The 19,526-nt window shown below is 36.9% G+C and overlaps 2 protein-coding genes across 4 annotated transcripts; one reads left to right on the forward strand and one right to left on the reverse strand.

The window, feature by feature from the left end:
* Window positions 1-1,641: 1,641 nt before the first annotated feature.
* On the forward strand, window positions 1,642-16,252 carry LOC134665926 (uncharacterized). Its single transcript, XM_063522981.1, has 4 exons — window positions 1,642-1,973; window positions 2,129-3,253; window positions 10,242-10,341; window positions 14,584-16,252. The coding sequence occupies exons 1-4, from the start codon at window positions 1,965-1,967 to the stop codon at window positions 14,688-14,690; spliced, it is 1,341 nt and encodes a 446-aa protein (XP_063379051.1). The 5' UTR covers window positions 1,642-1,964; the 3' UTR covers window positions 14,691-16,252.
* LOC134665931 (peroxisome biogenesis factor 2) lies at window positions 16,195-19,526 on the reverse strand. Of its 3 annotated transcripts, none has more exons than XM_063522988.1 (6): window positions 19,503-19,526; window positions 19,179-19,266; window positions 19,010-19,087; window positions 18,511-18,936; window positions 18,005-18,226; window positions 16,195-17,600 (listed from the first exon to the last, which is right to left on the reverse strand). In XM_063522988.1, the coding sequence occupies exons 2-6, from the start codon at window positions 19,209-19,211 to the stop codon at window positions 17,517-17,519; spliced, it is 843 nt and encodes a 280-aa protein (XP_063379058.1). In that variant the 5' UTR covers window positions 19,212-19,266; window positions 19,503-19,526; the 3' UTR covers window positions 16,195-17,516. The 3 variants fall into 3 exon arrangements, with proteins under 3 accessions (XP_063379058.1, XP_063379057.1, XP_063379059.1); XM_063522987.1 differs by having other exon boundaries at window positions 19,353-19,510; XM_063522989.1 differs by lacking the exon at window positions 19,503-19,526 and adding an exon at window positions 19,361-19,379.

Below are 19,526 nucleotides of genomic sequence, written 5' to 3' on the forward strand. Positions count from 1 at the left end.
TTTTGCAATAACGTACACACATTTCAATTAATTTCAGTCGCGTGTGGACCGGGTGTGAGATCTTACTTATAAATTTTTTCCAGCAATTAAACTCCTATGACAGAATAATTGAATGGTGATGATCTGATGATTCATACTCCTATACTGTAAGTAAGCCTGATCTGAACCTACCTGCTTTTACCAACTAGTTCACTAGTTCACTGATTGATCGAACCTGCGCATTGCACAATTGACAACTTGCATCTGAAATGTACAGTCGGCCGCAGAAATAGTTGACTGTACAGCATGCAGTACATAGTGTGACCCTCATCCTGGTCAGAAAATGCTAAACATGAAATATATATACTCAGAACTTGTATTTTCTTCATACAAAAAATACCGGTATTATTACGTTCTTTTTCGTTCTATGGTTTATTCTTAAATACATGATTAATACTAGGTACATAAATACATGATTCAGTCCTATATAAAGAGCCTAAAATAATTTAAAATATTGGGCTAGATATTTCGGGTTTTACAAAAAAAAACCGGTTCCGAGCCCTCTATATAAGTATATAATGATTACGCAGAATGAATCACTTTAAGAATAATATAAACATAGGTATTAAACTTTTTAACAACATGACACCTACATCAACTTGTGAGATAAGTAGGTTGGTGGTTATAATTAATATGTATACACAAATCAGTCCGCATTAATGTCTAATCAAAGGGGATTAGTATAATGTGAGCGTATTAAATTCTCCGCACCCGTATTAGCAAACGTAATGTAATATAAAATCACTTTATTATACCTGTGAACTATAAATGTCGCACACATTGCATACTACTCATATGTTCTTCAATCGTAGGTAATAACCTAGTTTTCATATCCACGTTAAATGTAATTATTAGGTTTATTATATGCCGAATGCGCTCTGGTACGAATGATATAGGTATGCAAAGCAGTGTGTGTCGATAGGTACAGAAATAAGGTGAGGTTATAGGACCAAGCACGACTTTACTTGACCACACTCATCGTAACACAAAGAGGAAAGTAGACCACCGGGCTTTACGAAAAATAACCCGAAATATATTCGAGTAAAATGTTGCATGTGATTTGTAAATCAGACAACTTCAGACAAGACGCGAAGGGATTAATTGCCGCTCGGGCCGATTTTAGCTCAATTAGTATAGCCAAAAATAGTCAGTTAATTTTATAATCCCCTCTTTCAAAATGCCAGTAGTAACAATTCTGTTGAAAATAAACAAAAACGGACTTGGACCCTTCGTTTTTTTTATTTTCCTAACATAGAGAGACTAAACTGAGAGTCTAAACTGGGCGCTCTTTAAATCGTCCATTTTCGCAAATTTTGGAACACTCCTATAGTCTTAGATTGACGGTAACTAAGCTAAGAAACAGTATGGAAACATTTTCTATAAAGCTCCATATAATCCAAGGTAGAAAAAGGGGACTATATTTGTATGGAGGTAACAGTCCACTACCCTCTTAATGCATCTATATAAACACTAGTCCTTTTAACGACTGATTGCAGCATAACTTAGTTACAATTGATTATTAACAAGTGCAATGATTTCATTAACCAAATGGCAAATCCATGCCTCGATAATGATGACAAAGGACGTGCTTAAAGTTTATTGAAGGGCTTTGTTGAACTTTGACCCGTGTCGGAGCCCGGTCGGGCTGCGCGCTTGTGTTGTGCTAGGTCGGCGGTCGGCCCGCACCGCGCGGCGGCCGCGCCCACCGGCGCAAGCGAACGTGAAAAAGTATGACCCGTTCTTACACATATGAGATCGCTATATAAGTCTTAGCCTACTCACTTTGCTCTCATTTCGGCTCACGCTCAACTTTGGCTAATACATCAATATATTTGGCGGAATCAACTAATTTTTTATGAGATACAAACTTTGTATGATATAGATTTTAGGCAAATATTACCACAGAGATAAAAAAAAATCTAAAAATGAATACGGTAAGCTGGATTTCAAAATAATGTCTTATTTTATAGCTAGCCCTTTTAAATTGAATACTGCCAAAAACCACAATGACTCAGTCCTGAATGCAGAATAATTGACACACATTCAGTTTTTCTTTTGTCCCTTCAAGTGATTCAACTTTTTATTGCAGGTAATATTGGCGGTAGCGTTGACGCTTACGAGTGTGTGCGCGTATCACGATCCGGATCTTAACTACCACTTGAGCCAATTGCAAGCCGCGCCGAACTGTGACAACGGCCACACGGGCTCCGGTCCCGGGTACTCGTATCTGCCACCAGCCGTTCAGCTCACCACCGCGGGAGTAAAAGTGGCTGGTCCTGTAGTCTCGCAACAACTGCTCTCAGCCCCTGCGTATCAGTATTCTGGATCAAGCAGCTATCACGCAGGAGCTGCATACCAAGCCGCAGCAGGATATCAAGCAGGAGCAGCCTATCAAGTTTCTGCACCCATTCAACAGCAACTTACACCGGCATTCCAAACCTCATCACTGGTCTCGCACGCAAATGCTGCACCTGCATACTCAACCCAAAGAGAATTTCACGGCTACGCCACCTCCGCCGGCTTATCTGCAGCAGCCTCTTCTGGAAAAACAGTGACACCTCTCGCAACGTACGCTCAGGCGCCTATCATTGCCAAAGTGACAGCAGCTCCGCTGATTGCCAGATTTACGTTGGCTGCGCCCAAAAATAACTTTGTGTCCCAGAACTTAGTGTCGCAACAGGCGTCTTACGCTGCCGGGTCAGCAGCAGCGTACAGTTCGGAGGAGACGGCTAGCCCAGTTGTGGCGCAGGTGTATGCGGCTCCATCTGCTGGGTACGCGACATCGCCCGCCCTAAGACAACAGACTCCCCAACTTTTTGAGCCGTCACGATACACTGTAGCGCAACCTGCTGTATCTCAGTATAGAGCAGCCCCGATTTCTGGATTGACACCCGTCGCGCCGGTGGCCTCGCAATACCGAGCGCCAGTGATAGCTCAATACCAGTCTGCTCAGCTCGCCCCCGCTGTATCCCAGTACGCTGGACCAGCAGTTGCGCATGTCGCGCCTGCAGTAACCCAGTTCGCTGCTCCAGCTATCTCCCAGCACTCGGGTCAATCGGCGGCGTACTCCACGTCGTCCGTCAGCCATCACTCCGGCGGGAGCATCGCGCAGTACGCCGCGGCGCCGGTGGCCGTCAACCACAACATCGCCGTGGCCGCTCCAGCGAGGATCGCCCATGTCAAAAATGTTCACACGGACTTCCTGCAGAATTATGTAAGTGTAAAAAATTTTTCCTTATTAGTTATTACGTAGGTAGCATCCATTTTTAAATATTCAGTAGCACTAACAATAGACATACATTTTTATGAATTTCATCCATGCCTAATGGTTTTGATGCACTGATGTATGTACATACAATCCTAATTTAAAAAAACCATTTTCGAAGTAGGTATAAAAAGAAACTTTCCACAGGTTATTTTTTTAAATTATATGTTTAATCCCTACTTAATTTCTCGTACCTTTTAATCTTTTTAGCTCTGCGCTATCGCTTTAAAAAATCACTAATACACCTTATAAAACAAAGTCCCCCGCCGCGCGCCGCGTCTGTCTGTTTGTGTGTTTGTTCGCGATAAACTCAAAAACTACTGAACGGATCATGCGGTTTTGACCTATCAATAGAGTGATTCTTGAGGAAGGTTTAGGTGTATAATTTGTTAACCCGTGCGAAGCCAGGGCTGGGCGCTAGTATTAAATATAGATAACCGTAACGCGGAAATATTTCTTATATATAAGAACTTCTTATATGTTCAATTTATTCATAGTCGAAACGTCTAGTCATTAAAAAATTAACCATCAATAATCGCTGTTATTTATCGTCGTCGAAGTGTTTGCAATTATATCAAGTAGGTAGGTAATAGATCTCTCCAATTGGCCAAATCTCCTTCACCGGTTAATCTGCCACTTATCAATTAGGCATTTTATGATTGACAGAATATATTACACGGCACAAAATGCACCTAATCACCGCGTCCCGGATTACAGCACACACAGAGATGGGTAACTACCCGGGTAAATACCCGAGAGCGGGTATTTACCCGGTATATACCCGATATTTACCTACCCGCGGGTAAATACGCGGGTATTTTCGTTTTTCTTCTAAATTTGATGTGTTTTATGGTATGTGAGTAAAAATAAGATTAATTTAAGTAATTTTTTATAATGTTACATAAAATGTATGTTCAAACTAATTACGAAAAGATTGATATGAGGTGAAGTTCGATTTTAACATATCAGTCCAATTATGAAAATCGTGTAAAATCATTCCCTGGCTTCCGGAAATGTTTAAAAACGCTTTTGATATACATTAGAAAGATGAAAATAAAGATTACTTATGAATGATAATAAAAAAAAATTATGCAGTGTCACAACTTGGGAAGCTCATAAGTCAAATACAGTTAGTTTTAGGACAAAAATGTATATAACCTTTTTTGTAGGAAATTCTGTCTACTTTAGTTTGTACATACAACACTTTTCGATATTAATGACAGATTACAAGAAATATTAAAAAAATCACCTTTACCCCCCTCCCCCCAACCACACCCCCCGCCGACCGAGGTTCTAATATGTAATATCAACGTATAAGTACGATAATTTACTCAAATCTAAAAAAATACTCTAATGACGGCCTTTTTTTAAATATTTATCAAAATTATACTTAAAATTCCTTAGTTACAACTGCAGGTTTCACTAAACCATTTAATTTGAAATGACACACAATAATTACAACCATTAACTCGGTTTATATCTCCAATTTAACACAAATCGACATGTGCAACAAGAAATGAATCTACCCGTCCATTTGGGTAGATACGGGTAAATACCGGGTAGATGGGTATTTACCGGGTATTTACCTGGGTGGGTAAATTGGGTAAATACCCGCGACCCATCTCTAAGCACACATGATATTACTTCATATCCCGGCTAATGGGTGACGTAACAGATTTGATCGACTTCATTTGACTCCCAGGACAAGTTTTGCGCACGTCAAAATCTTGACCAATTACCCTGTACCGTAACGGTAGCAAATTGTGCAATGTACCTACAGAGGACCTACCTACTGATTTACTTTTGCCTCCTAATAATGTTCGTCACGCTGTTTGTTCTACATAATTAATATGCGTTAAAAAATTATCATCATTACGGTATAGCTTCAAATGGTTTAGTTACCCAATATGGTATACATCGTGGAATATTCTTGGAGTGTCGTCTCGGTTTTTTTAAGCCACTAATTATGGTCACCTGTGTAGGCAGAAGAGATCCCTATTCTCTTTATCCGACATTTTTTATCAGCTTGTCTGGGCAAAGAGTACCACCAGTAGTTTCCCATAAATTTGGACCATACTAGTACCTAGGTACCTTGTTGGATACATTCAATTATTCCATATAAATAATGCGATATGTAATCGATTAATCGATCATGTCATTCGTCCTACTCAACACCGACAAATTACATTTAGGTTTATTATTGTTCATTTTTCAATCGATCGCCGCCTCGCAAGGTTGAAATCAGCACACAATGAACTGCAAGCGTGCATCGATCTTTATTTCAATAAATAAGTCACGATTCAAATTTATCTCTCATTGTTCAGTGCTCATAATTATTGTTTCTCTAGTGTTTCACTTTCATTAAACCAAGGGAATGCATTAAATCAAAATAGTTCCTCTTTTATTCAATTGGTGCCTGCATTCAATTAACTAAATGGATAAAAGACGTGGAAACAATAAAATTGAATGACGTATCGTATATCTACGCATAACATTTTTTTCATGCAGCCGGTTTTTTACGAACCATGGTAGTTCCATCCAGAGGGCCTACCGCGAACCACGTTCGACGTGTTGCCTCTCTGTCGCACTTGTAAATTAGAACGTAAGTGTGACAGGAAGACAACACGTCGAACGTGGTTCGCGGTAGGCCCTCTGTGATGTGACAAAATTAATGTTACGAAACACGACGTCGTTCCTTTAAAAGTATAAACTAAATCGTTTGAAATAAATTCAAGTTTTTTAACACGTTAAAAAACGCACGCGTAATGCATAAAACCGTTGTTCCGTAAACTTAAACAATCTCAAATGAAAATTCAACTTGTTTTAATAACAGTCCGTGACATGGCGACCATTGACGACTCTTGTGTTAAGTCTGTGAACTGTATAATTTTGCTAATGGATTGTAAATAATTGTCATCTTAGAACATGTGCCATGATATTTACGACAGAAGGTATGCAATGTTACGGATTGTCAAAAAACACAACCGAATAATACTTCAGATAAATACCGTGTTGCAATCGCTCCGACGCATCACACAAAAACTTTTTACTCGCGAAAGAATTACATAGGCTTTAAGTTGACAGAAACTTATTCCATTTTCGAATTAGGACTACGGCCGCTTGGAAAGTACAAACAATATACTGCCAATTTTATTTCAACAATAAAAGTCGAGACAAAAGGCAGTTTCGTTACAAATCCCGGTTATGCGTAACCAATATGCTTTTCTTGGTTTTTATAGTTTTTACTTAATCGTGAGCCCATACACTTCCAATATTTCCTAATTTCCGATTGTCAATAGTACCTACCTCACTTGTAAACACATCTTTCGCAGCATGCCAATAAATAATATTTTGTAACGTAAAAAACGTACCTTAATAACGTATCTTAGGCAAACCTAACTCGGCATTTTCAAATTTTTAAGGTTTCCTAGTCAATCATGATGAAAAATCTGTTGTCGTTCAAAATTGTACTTTGAACATTATCCTAGACAAATACTTAGGTTAAGTTACACACCTAACCATATGTGTACTCTGCCCTATTTGTAAAACATCTGTGCAAAAACAAAGGTCAAAGAACGAGAATTTCAATTCCGAAGTCATTCCTCTTTTTTTTTTGTCATACAAAAGAATTCAACTAGCTCAAGTTCGGGTTGCATCAGCAAAACAACTATCGCGACTTTAAAACAAAAACGTTCCAACTGCAATGGAAACTTATTAGGAATTTCAACTTTATCTCACACTTTACAAGGCTTATTATTCAATGTGTCTTATATTTATATGTGTATACCGTGTCTAATTACCTGTTCTTCATATAAGTACCTCACCAAAATATCGGGTATGGTTTAAGTAGTACATCAACTTACGAAAACTTTTCTCAATATCATACATGAAAGCGATAGGTTATTTCATTGCCAGTAAGTGTCAAATATCGAACTAGATATCATGCAATAATATGACTTGTTTTGATACCAAAACGCAATAGCATGTTCAAGTTTTACTAAGTATAATGCCGCTTACTAAATATTATGATACATAGTTATACTTATTATGTAAAGGTAGACATATGATAGGTACCATGAAATTATATGTATATATAGGCATATACGGGACAAGTAGATATTAATAAATAAAGAAGTAGACTCCAATTAAAACCTAGACACTCGCAATTTGGCCGGGTCGACATTTTAATAATTAAATAGTACGTGTATTGTTTAGTATCAAATAATCGAATAGAATTCGTATATACATGTATAGTCGCCGATCTTCGCGTCCTAGATTATTTTTTGAAAATGAATAAACGTTACGTGAAGTTACCAAACAAAATTAAATATTGTGCCCTATAAGTGCCGGTAAATCTGAACACTGTACAGTCGCCTACAGAACACGCCTCTATTGTCAAGGCGTTACAGTGCGTGTTCAGATATTGTGAACACCTTGGCCGCTCCGACATATCTGATGGTGACTGTACTGAGTCACATTTATTCACATTAAAAAAACTAATCGATTTTTCGTACTGCTCCGTAGCTACTTTTTTAATCGTGACATTTTACTTAAGACTTTGGCCTTCAGCTTAATTAACTCTCTTAACTAATATGACACAAAGCCTTATTAAAACGACTACAATTAATTTGTCGGCAAAAAATTACAATGTAATCCTATTAAGTGCTAAACGTGCGCTTATCTCATATGACGTTTGAAACTGCATAATGTAACTAATGTCTGGTCTGGTAGCGTCAAGAAAGTAATGGAAGTAGCTATTAGGTACATTACAACGATGTTTCGTAAACGGGTTTCGTAATAACAAAAATAATAGATAGTAGGTATATAGAGGGGTCCTGTCATAGTAAATTTTGTAGTCACAGTAAATTTACTGCCATCTATCGACATACGACTAAAACTCGAAACGAAAACGTATAAAATTATCAAAGAAATGTATGTAACTATATGGATAAATGATTTTATTATTTTTATATTATTTTGATCCATGTTCATTCACTGATATCCATGTGTTAAAATTGTTAAATATGAAACGGTGTCATCGCGTCATCTAGCCGAGTATAGGCTAAAGGTGTGTGCGGCATCTATCCGAGAATGACTTTTTCTTGATTTCCGAGGCACGTTTTTTCCTTAGACTTTAGGTATTCATCTTATACGAAGTGACATATGCTTATATGTATATTGTACTTCGTAAAGACGGGCCTTGCGAGCACTATTATACGAAGTGAGCCAGTTCGTTGGTGCACAAATCGCGTTTGCAGTGCAAAACTTTGCACATGTTCGTTGATACACACATGTAATGTTGGCTCGGAATGACATGAACAGGCCGGGCCGGGCCTATCTTTACTTTTGAAATCTTTGTATGAAAATGAAAAATCAAATTATAAGTATTATAAAAAAGAAAATATATTACCATACCTAGTGGCTAGTGGCATATTATTATACGTAGGTTGAAGGTATATATTATTAAATAAAGGAAATTGAGATTATGTGTTTGCATGTATGCATCACATTGCCAAACTTTGTAATTGCAAATGCCATGCAGCTTAGCTTGGTCCGATTCTAGCCCTTTTACAACACCATAGTTACGATCAGTTAAGCAGCTTAACCTTTTCATTTCTCAATTAATGAACAATTCAGTGACACGTGGGTCAGGTAGTATAATGATCAGGCTTATAACCAATTAGTACAACAAGAAACAGAAATGATAATTTGATTCCCAAGTAACAATCTGCAGCATGGTTGTGGTTTACGAAAGCTCGATTAAACTTTAGCTGGCAATGCTGGCATTCCCACGGCATTATCCGAGATGGATTGTGGATCGAAATGCGCAGGCGGCCCAAGTAAAGTAAGCCTGTCTAACCTCGCTCGCGCTTTTCACGCATCTTAGATATGTTTTATTGGTTTGCCAGCATGCCCTTCGCGATCTTCGTTGCAATGATGCCGGATCTTGATTGTCAATAATTAGTCTTCATTTATTTGATATGATTTTAACTTGTACTTAAGTTTTGTAGATTGATTTTAATTGTCAATCGATTACTTCACATCAGACATCAATGACGACCAATTTTGGGTCATTTTTAGGGTTCCGTACCCAAAGGGTAAAACGGGACCCTATTACTAAGACTTCGCTGTCCGTCCGTCCGTCCGTCCGTCCGTCTGTCACCAGGCTGTATCTCACGAACCGTGATAGCTAGACAGTTGAAATTTTCACAGATGATGTATTTCTGTTGCCGCTATAACAACAAATACTAAAAACAGAATAAAATAAAGATTTAAATGGGGCTCCCATACAACAAACGTGATTTTTTACCAAAGTTAAGCAACGTCGGGAGTGGTCAGTACTTGGATGGGTGACCGGTTTTTTTTTTTGCTTCTTTTTTGTTTTTTTTTTGCATTATGGTACGAAACCCTTCGTGCGACAGTCCGACTCGCACTTGCCCGGTTTTTATCATACTTACTTATTCGCATTTTTTTTTGCTCATATTACTTATTTTACGTTGTTTTATTATATAAACTATGTAAACAGAAACAACATAAAATTATTCAACTAAATACGTAATGGTCAACACATTTACGGTATGTAAGAACACATCAATCCAAATAATAATTATTTTGAAAGTTGTTTGCAGTATCAAATATATCGATCAGATTAGTTCCTGTGCTGTCTAATCGTTGAACCGAATTCGAAAATTAGTTTCTGAATGTAATAGGTATTTAGGTAGGTAGTCAAAATCAATACGGACCTGCCATAGAACCAAACATAGCAATCTCGCGGTTACAAATAGGTATAACTAATTTAAACAATATCATTAGCGTTCTACCACTTCTACCAGTAGGTAGAACAGACAATATAACTTTTATAGCTTTTACTTATTTAGCCCTTATGGTAGGAATCTTAACGAATACTGATGATAATGATTTTAATGATCATTCGCAGGACGCCCATCCTCGCTACGCGTTCGAGTACGCCGTGAACGACCCGCACACTGGTGACATCAAGCACCAGAAAGAACAACGCGACGGAGAAGTCGTCAAGGGTAACGTTATGTTATGTTAACGTTGTGTTAATAAGTGACGATCGTTACGAGACGTGCACCGTGCACCCAATGGTAAAGCAGGTAATACGTCGTCGTGAACGGGTCACACCGGTGACATCAATCACCAAAAGAAACAGCGCAATGGAGAAGTCATCAAGGGTAACGTTATGTTATACGATAACAGAGACGGTCGTTGCAGAATGTGAACCTTCGCACATAGGTTGGAAATCGCGATTTAGGCCGCCAAAAGTCAACTTTCTAAAAGTCGGCTTATCGCAAAACTAATTAGTTCTCGAAAAACACCACACTATCACGGAATTAATTCCACCCCACCACCACCCTTATCAGTTACGTAGGTAATCTACCAGGTTCTCAAACCTCAGTCATCACATACGTTGCACGCGCGGTTCTTAGCACTGTTATCCGAAGCAAACATTTCTAAGCCAATATTTATTTTTGTAGAGCTTATTTGTCAATGAAAGTGATGGATATCAAAAATTCAGGTAAATTCCTATTATTTTAAATTATTTTGAATTAGAAATATTTATTTTATGATATATATATAACCCACTAAACATGACCCTTTTCTTGATGAAAATTTTGTTATTTTTTCATATTCAATTGTAAAAATACTATACTTCCGGGCACGTCCCGGTTATATTTTTTATGTCATTCTATAAATCAACTATATCTTTACATTTTATGAAAAAATTGGAGGGCACTTTTGGGCACTTTGTAAAATATCGAGTTTCAAAAAAAAAATTCGGAAATAGTAAATTATTACGTTTTGTTTTCATTAGCGTTAAAATGTCTTTTCTGTTACTCTAGGTTCATCAAATGCCTCTGGGTTAAAAGTTGTGACTTGAAAATACCTGTATGATAAGTTAAATGTACAGAATTTTCAGTCAATAACTGAAAAATTGGACTTTTTGGAAAATTATCTCCTTATGCGCTCAGGTGACGGAGATGAAGAAAAAAAGAACATGAAGCGTAAATTTTCACATTTTGAATCAGTATTTAAAAAAAGATGGATTAGATCACGTCGCATTGTGGCAAAATTTTCTGATATCTAATGAATCTTGGTTGGAAGGAAGCTCCGCCGCTCCGCTCATACGCTCTGGAAACGGCAAAGCTTTATATAAATTTGTATGAGTGGCATCCGATGACACCGACAATGCACAAAATACTGATCCATGGCAGAATTACATATTATTGAAAACTTAATAGTTCCCTTAGGACATCTTTCGGAGGAAGCTGCAGAAGCCCGAAACAAACACTTTCGGCCGTATCGTTTAAACTATGCCCGAAAGTTTTGCCTGGACATTTACCATAGGTTGCTTCTGACCTCCGATCCGCTTATCAGCAGTACGAGAAAGATAACGAAACCTCGAGTTAAATTATTTATGTCAGAAACTATGCAGCTATTGATTTCTGCTGAACCACATAAGGCGAGAGCGGAGAATGATCAATGCTATCCAAGCGATGCTGGATTTTTCTTTAAGATATGATGATGATTAAATGTGGCGAGGGTTTTATTTATTTATATTAATCTTTTTGGGTAAATGTATCAATCGTAATAATATTAGATAACAGTAGCGTGCCTAGGGTTTTGGAGTAGGGCAAGCCGAAAGATATGTTTTCGTAATAACTGTCCAATCTTCACTCTTCGGGGTCAAATGCATCTGCTAGCGTGACGAGGCGAGCTAATCATAGCGCACGTCTGCTACGGAATGAATAATGTCATTTTGTATTTTGTTAGACAAATAGCTCGAGCTTGGTTTGTCGCTTTGAACATGTTTTTCTAGAACGCCGTCATATTTTGATAGCAACGATACAAGTTCCAAAAAATTGCCCCTATTTAATGAAGTGTTTGACTCATCGTGTCCTCTAAAAGGAAGTTCTTGCTGTGCTAAATGGCACACAATATCGACTAACCTCTGAAAAACACTACGATTGTTGTCAACACGCATGTTATGTTTTGATATTTCTTCTGATAATTGTCGCGACAAAGAGGCCTCGATCCTTTGTTTCCCAAAATTGCTAAAAGAAATCACTGCACACATATGTTTACCGGAATTCATGTGCCTCTTTATTGCTCCAGATAAATTATTTAAATCGTTATAGCCAGAAGTATTCCAAACGTTAATATCGTTCGAAAAAAATATGCAACACCAGCAATACATCTTATTTGTATGGGAACAACCAACAATCCAATGAGTTTTGTAGACGGCCCTACAGAAATTTCTCTTACGCGACTGACTTGACTGAGAAATACACAAGTCGGGTGTTGGTTTTGCCGCGGAAATTAGGTCCCGTTTTTCGACAAAGGTCAAAGACTTTACCTTGTTTTGGTTGACTAAAACGTGGACGCATTTCAAACCGTCACAAGGAACCACTTCTTGATCCATTGTTAACACTTATTAAACTAAGCGCCACAACGATGAACAAATTCACATTCACTATTTAATCAAATTCACTTAAACAAACTTTCGTTACTTTCGACTCGACCACTGACTCGGCTCAACTAAATAATAATACACTTGAAGTAAACGCGAACGCGCGCTGTGCGAACTTATGCAGCTAACTTCACACAAAATCCAAGCATAAATCGTCTTATAAAATTGCTATACATACCAACAAATAGTTACATCGTTCTTTGACGGTTTGTAGGCTGATAGTGCCCAGAGCGGGACGAAAAAGCAAGCACGGTTGCAAGCCAACGAGTGCGAGTTCGAGCAGGATAGCTAGAACATCCTCCGCCTGATTTAGTTCGCGCGGACGAGGCGCCACGCCGCGGCATAATTTTGCAACACGCTCGTGCCGCGGTTCGAGGCCGCTGTGGCTTGAATTTAATAATACGGGTTCGTTTGGCGCGCGATTTTCAAAATAATCTTTATTGATCTTATCACTACGTAATTTCGGTAAGGCAATTAGTTGCCTTAGGGCAAGCCCGGCTTTTGGGCTTGTATGGAAGTCCCGCCACTGTTAGATAACAACCTTTGTATATTTCTATTAGTTTCTGTAATACAGCATATGTTACTCTTATACCTAAATATAATATATATGTATAAATATATGTGTATTTTATTATTTGTATGTTCAATGGAAGAAAATACATATTTATTTACTATATTATCTATCATTAATACTCGTAGCTATATAAAATATTCAAGCGAGGAGGATAAAAATCAACATTTTTTGGCAAAAAGGGCCAAAATTTAAAAATAATAATTGTAATTATCTAAAAATATGTTTTCTTACTTCCAAATCGTATATAAAGCGCAAAAATGCAATAAAATATTTTTGGCGGCCTAAATCGTGATTTCCGACCTATGTGCTTCGCTACTCGTTCCCCGTGAACCCGCACACTGGCTACATCAAGCACAAGGAACAGCGCAATAGAGAAGTAATCAAGAGTAACGTTATGTTATACGATAACGGTGACAGTCGTTACAGGACGTGCAGTCGCGCTGTGTTCGAATACGCCGTGAAGGATCAACACATTAGCGACATCACATCAAGCACCAGAAGAAACGGAACGACGGAGAATTCGTCAAAGGTAGGTAAGTTATTTTATAAAGTGACTGACATGCGTTACAGTACATGCAGCTGCCCGGGTGTTCGAATAAGCTGAAAGGTTTTGAAGGTTTCATATTTCACCCATACCTATCTAGCCATTACTTGAAGCCAACCTGGAGCACTCCTGAAATACTAAGTGTTGGCATGTTTCTCACACTGCGTCCTTAACATACAAAGAAATTATTTAAAAATAAGTGTTCCGTAAACAAAGTTTTGTACGGAACACTAAAAACTATTAAGAGTAAATGAGCATTGATGTGATGTGATTGTATATTAATGACAGACTTTTAAAGCATCTACCTACACTAAATGTTCTGATTGAGATGTGATGATATAATATGATAAATGTACCTATAATATTGATATAGATGATTTGTTTATATTAATGACAGAAAACATTAAAAGCGTAGGCGGATACATTTACACCAATTTACACGATCCTTTCTAAATTGCCGCCTTCGACGCAATGTGTCATCGATCCTGTCAATAAGCAGTGTTGGCCGAAACGTTAATGCAATTGAATATTCTTGACCATTAACCAGTACAAATTGAACCGTCAACTGTAACCGTCCGTTACCGTGTACGGTTCAATTTGTACTGGTTAATGGTCAATTGCAATCAATGTTCGGCCAACACTGTCAATAACTGTGTCTCATTATCCAGGTCAGTACTCGCTGGTGGAGCCGGACGGGTCCGTGCGGACTGTCGACTACGTCGCCGACTGGGAGACCGGTTTCCACGCTAACGTGCGCAACGATAGACACCACTAGTGCCCTAAATGGACGATGGGGATTACGTCAATGGATTACAATAACAGTGCACTCGAAAAACTGACCGAGGAAAGCTATTTAAAGAGATTTCCGCGTACAAGCAGTTAAACTAGAGGCGAAAGAGTATCATATAGTAACCTCTAATTAAGTTTGTTCGTAATAATTTTGCATATGAAGCTTACATTTCCTTATACCTAGGTTCTTCTGAAGTGAACGTTTGCTTCCGCTCTGCAAGAAATGGGAAATACGCACAGGAGCATTAATTTAGGCGCATAATATTGCTGGCGCCTTATCCTTTGACAGACATGTAATAAAAACAAGTAAAATGAGGACTTATTTTAAATTTTAGCTGAGAAATAGTTTTATTTGATGTCGAAAAGTCAGGTCAATTTGCAAACTACCTAAGTATTTTTCAGTCCCTGCAAAATAAAATAACGAATAGCTTGATTAAATTTACACATTAGGTACATAATATTCAGCATTTAATAAAACTTCAATTGAATAACATAAGTGCAATGTGCAAATAGTGCAATGTAATGTAATGTAACATATATGACTTTTAGAAATTGTTAACATTTAGGTAAGTACTTACTGATGTGTGAATTCTAATAACGTGATTTTATTGTACCTATTAGCTATGCTAGATTTCCTTTTTAATTTCGTAAGAAATCGGAAATTATTACTTATTAAGGATTTTATGTGGATAGGCTGGTGCCATAACTTCTGGCCCTTTTCCAAAACAGGACGCGCCTACTTTTTTATTTATCAATAGTTCCGAAGTTAATCAATCAGTAATCAACTGACATGGCCGCAATGTTTGTTTTAATTTATAATTAATAAGTATGCATTGCGTGTACGCAATAAGCCGCACATGTCGTTTCTACTTGAGAAATAAGTATATGTGACCAAACAGAATTTTTATGGTGCCGTAGATTCAGACAGCGGAGTTTTTTTAAAAAACGTACCGCTTTTTTAGATGACAATCAGTTGATAACCATTTTATTAGCAATTTTGAGGATTTTCTCTAGTGACTTAATCTATTCGAATCCTGTTTTTTTTACTAGATAGAAAAAATCACAAACATAGGTCAATAACGCACTTTAAAAATTTGTAACTGAAAGTGTCCGGCAAAAGGATAGATGTAATAAATAACCCATTATGGAAATCTCGGAATCCCACTACGCTATTAATTCATTCATTTTTATTTAAACGCCGTAACAGACTACCGCAGTGGGGTATTCGGTTACGGCTATAATACTTTTAACGCGAGGCGCATCCGGAGTTCCATTGAATTCGTTTCTAGTAACTCGAGTTACTCGAGTAATCCAAACTAAAATAGTTCTCAAGTTATTCTAATAGTGACCTAGGTAGTTTATATGTGCTCTTTAGTTTGTAAGTAATTTAATGTAAGATTTTTATGTGTATCTCATGTAAGTATTATCATGTAAGTATTATTATACATAGTACATTGTGTACGAAGGTATCGATTGAATAAAACATAGCATTTTGTAAACAAAATACATATATTGTAAAAATTGTAAACAATAAACAAATTTATATTACCATTTAGTTTTATAAAAAGTCACCAATACTGCCCCCATAAGCCCTACTTATTATATATTTAGCGAGCGGTCCTATCTCAAAAACGAATGGATTTTGAAAATGGAATAAAGATAACAGATTTAAAGTATGTTTACATACATATATAAAAACCGGGCAAGTGCGAGTCGGACTCGCGCACGAAGGGTTCCGTACCACAATGCAAAAAAAAAACGGTCACCCATCCAAGTACTGACCACTCCCGACGTTGCTTAACTTTGGTCAAAAATCACGTTTGTTGTATGGGAGCCCCATTTAAATCTTTATTTTATTCTGTTTTTAGTATTTGTTGTTATAGCGGCAACAGAAATACATCATCTGTGAAAATTTCAACTGTCTAGCTATCACGGTTCGTGAGATACAGCCTGGTGACAGACGGACGGACGGACGGACGGACAGCGAAGTCTTAGTAATAGGGTCCCGTTTTACCCTTTGGGTACGGAACCCTAATAAGTAAGCAGAATAACCTCGAAAATAAAACCGGCATCGAAATACATAGAAAAAGCAACTACTTCATGTAATAAGAAAATAAACATAACTATTAGTAATTAAGATTCATTTACAATACATATGGTACGGTAGTACTATTAGTTATTCTGTGGTGCTACTTTACTTTAAGTTTTAAAGGGCCATATGTCCTACCTACTGTAAAGCGTACAATACACGTGCGAAAAGGTAATTCGCAACTCGTGTAATTTATCGCCACTCGTTGTGAATTTCCTACTTTTCGCACTTGTATCGTACATACTACATATTTCAATTAATAATCAATTAATTCTCGATTAATAAGTAAAATTTGTGGTGTTCCTCCTATCCTGTGATGACTTAGTTGTTTAAATTAAATGTAAGGTATTGATATCAATTGAATGGACCTAATAATTAAATATATATATTTTACAGATATCACAGATAAAACCAAATTATACAGTTTTACTTATTTACATGGTAACAAAGGTGTTATGAAATAATTGGTCACAGCAGTTGCTATTTATTTAATGCTTACTGTACTGTAGGGTGTATTCGGGTAATAATTCCGAAAATCAGATGAAAATCACCCTAAATCCCATCATAATAAAAGTCTCTTTTCGGAATTATCCGACAGTTTTCGACATTCGGAATTACCCGAGTAAACCTTACCTTATTTGTTATTAGTCCACACTGCCACAGCTGTTAAATATTGATACCTCCACCTCATAATTCATTAAAATGTTAGTTTCTCTTAATCATTTAAGCCATTGTAAATCTATTTATCTCCTTTCCTTTGTAATAGCACTTAGGACACGCGAAGTCGGGATCTAGCATTCTATTGGTCTGAAAACAAAAGAGGAAAAATATTAAAACACTTGCCCAGTTAATTCACAAGTATTGCATTAAGTATCTGAACTATTTATTTACAGGTTTCAGGTGGTTTGTTTATATTGAATAATTTATAAATTGTGTTTAATGTATGGACAACCAATTTGATTTCTATTACACTTCATGTCAATAATAGGCCTTCTCATCTGTGTCAGATGTCTTAAGCAGCATCCCGGTAACGACACTTGCCTTGTTTGCTTGTCGTTACTTCATGTCACAGTGACAATAAATATGAAAACTGAAAGCCATGAGAAAAGCACATTCTTGTCAGTACTACAAAGTATAAAATTGACTGGGATCAAATTGTTTGTCTGTATGTAATCAAAAACAATCTTACATTCTCACAAAGGCAATCTTACCGATAAGCAGTAATAGCAGAAGATATGTGAGCAGCCCATGGTATGAGGTAAAACCGGTCTGGTAGAACAACAGGCACATAAAGTGAGGTGGGTCATAAGGGGTGGGCCTGGCTTTGACACTGGCTTCACATGCTGCCGCCACCACACATACTTCAATATGTTGCTGAGTCTTCTTCTGAGACCAAAAATGTTCATCAAAGATATGATGGTGCCTATTAGTTCCTGAAAGAAAAATAGAGGGGCTCCTGTCAAAACAAAGATAAAACCAAATTGTTTTGAACCAAGCTTTTTGAGTCAAACACAAGTATGTTTAATTTTTATGAGGTCTGTTGTTGCAACATCTTTCAAAAGTATTTACTGCACTACTAATATGTATAGGGATATGCAAATGAATGGATTTTCAAACGTAGATGTTTAAATATGAACATGGCAGTATTATTTTATTGAGAATTTGCAAGACTTCTGATTGGTAGTATGCCAAACAAAAACAGCTTAAAGATACTTACAATAAAATTATGCCACAGAAGTTCTCTCGTCCATGAAAAATCAGTCAAGTCCTCTCTGGTAAGCTTATCAGCTGTCAACTCCAAACCCAAAATAAAATCTATGAGCACTGGATATTTGCCACTTCTTATAAACCTCAAAAAATTTAAAATGTCTCCAAATAACTGGAATGTTTCTAACTGATGTACAAAATTCTGTACTTTAGTATTAGAAGTCCAACTGTATATAGCTCTATCTTTTAAATATTTTAATCCAATTGTGTACCCATAATACCAGTAAAGTTTAGACTTGGAGAAGTTATTTGTGTTATATTTCAATGAAAGCATTTTTTGTCCAAAAGTGCATTTGTTGTCATAGACTGAATATTTGAATATCCATGTTCGAAGAAGTAGTTCTAATTCTGGTAGTACTGGCTGCAGAATACCTGGCTGAAATCATTATATTAATTTACTATAGTAAAATTCAAAGTACTAATTTAAGAAAATGTAAGTTTAAACAAACCTCTAAATATTTTGTAGCATTAAATAATTGTTGTTTAAGCAGCTCTTCCAGCTGCTCATCTAACTGGCCCGCGTCCAACTAGAATATAAACAGTACAATGCACTTTTTTCACTAGAGAATAAACATATTGTTAAATAATATTATAGTCGATATTATTTTGTATAAGTACCTGTGTCACACGAGGAATGTAACTTATAGCCATTTCTTAAGTGTCGAATCTAACATAATATATCTACCTTAATTTGTTTGTCTGAAGTCTGAAAGATAAAATGGATAAGATGTTATACTTAAACAACAAACCTACTTTAAAATAGAGAAATATGAGACGAAATATACACCATACCTACTAACAAAGTACTCCGAGTGTTATATGATGGACAAGTAGAGTATAGTTAACTTAAATTATTAGTTAATAATATCTAGACACGCGGCAGCGTGTCAAGCCAAGTTCAAGTTAATATTACTGAAAACATACGATAAATCAGGCACAAACTTTATCAAATTTCATTTTCATAAT

The sequence above is a fragment of the Cydia fagiglandana genome, chromosome 7 (assembly GCF_963556715.1).
Source record: "Cydia fagiglandana chromosome 7, ilCydFagi1.1, whole genome shotgun sequence".
In the NCBI taxonomy this organism is placed as follows: Eukaryota; Metazoa; Arthropoda; class Insecta; order Lepidoptera; family Tortricidae; genus Cydia; species Cydia fagiglandana.

Coding starts and splice junctions, on each gene's coding strand:
- LOC134665926 (XM_063522981.1), top strand. Junction 3,254..10,241: donor CGGACTTCCTGCAGAATTAT/GTAAGTGTAAAA, acceptor GATCATTCGCAG/GACGCCCATCCTCGCTACGC. Junction 10,342..14,583: donor CGACGGAGAAGTCGTCAAGG/GTAACGTTATGT, acceptor CTCATTATCCAG/GTCAGTACTCGCTGGTGGAG.
- LOC134665931 (XM_063522988.1), bottom strand. CDS start 19,211: ATGGCTATAAGTTACATTCCTCGTGTGACACAG. Junction 19,088..19,178: donor ACATTCCTCGTGTGACACAG/GTACTTATACAA, acceptor TTTATATTCTAG/TTGGACGCGGGCCAGTTAGA. Junction 17,601..18,004: donor TCTGCTATTACTGCTTATCG/GTAAGATTGCCT, acceptor TTTTGTTTTCAG/ACCAATAGAATGCTAGATCC.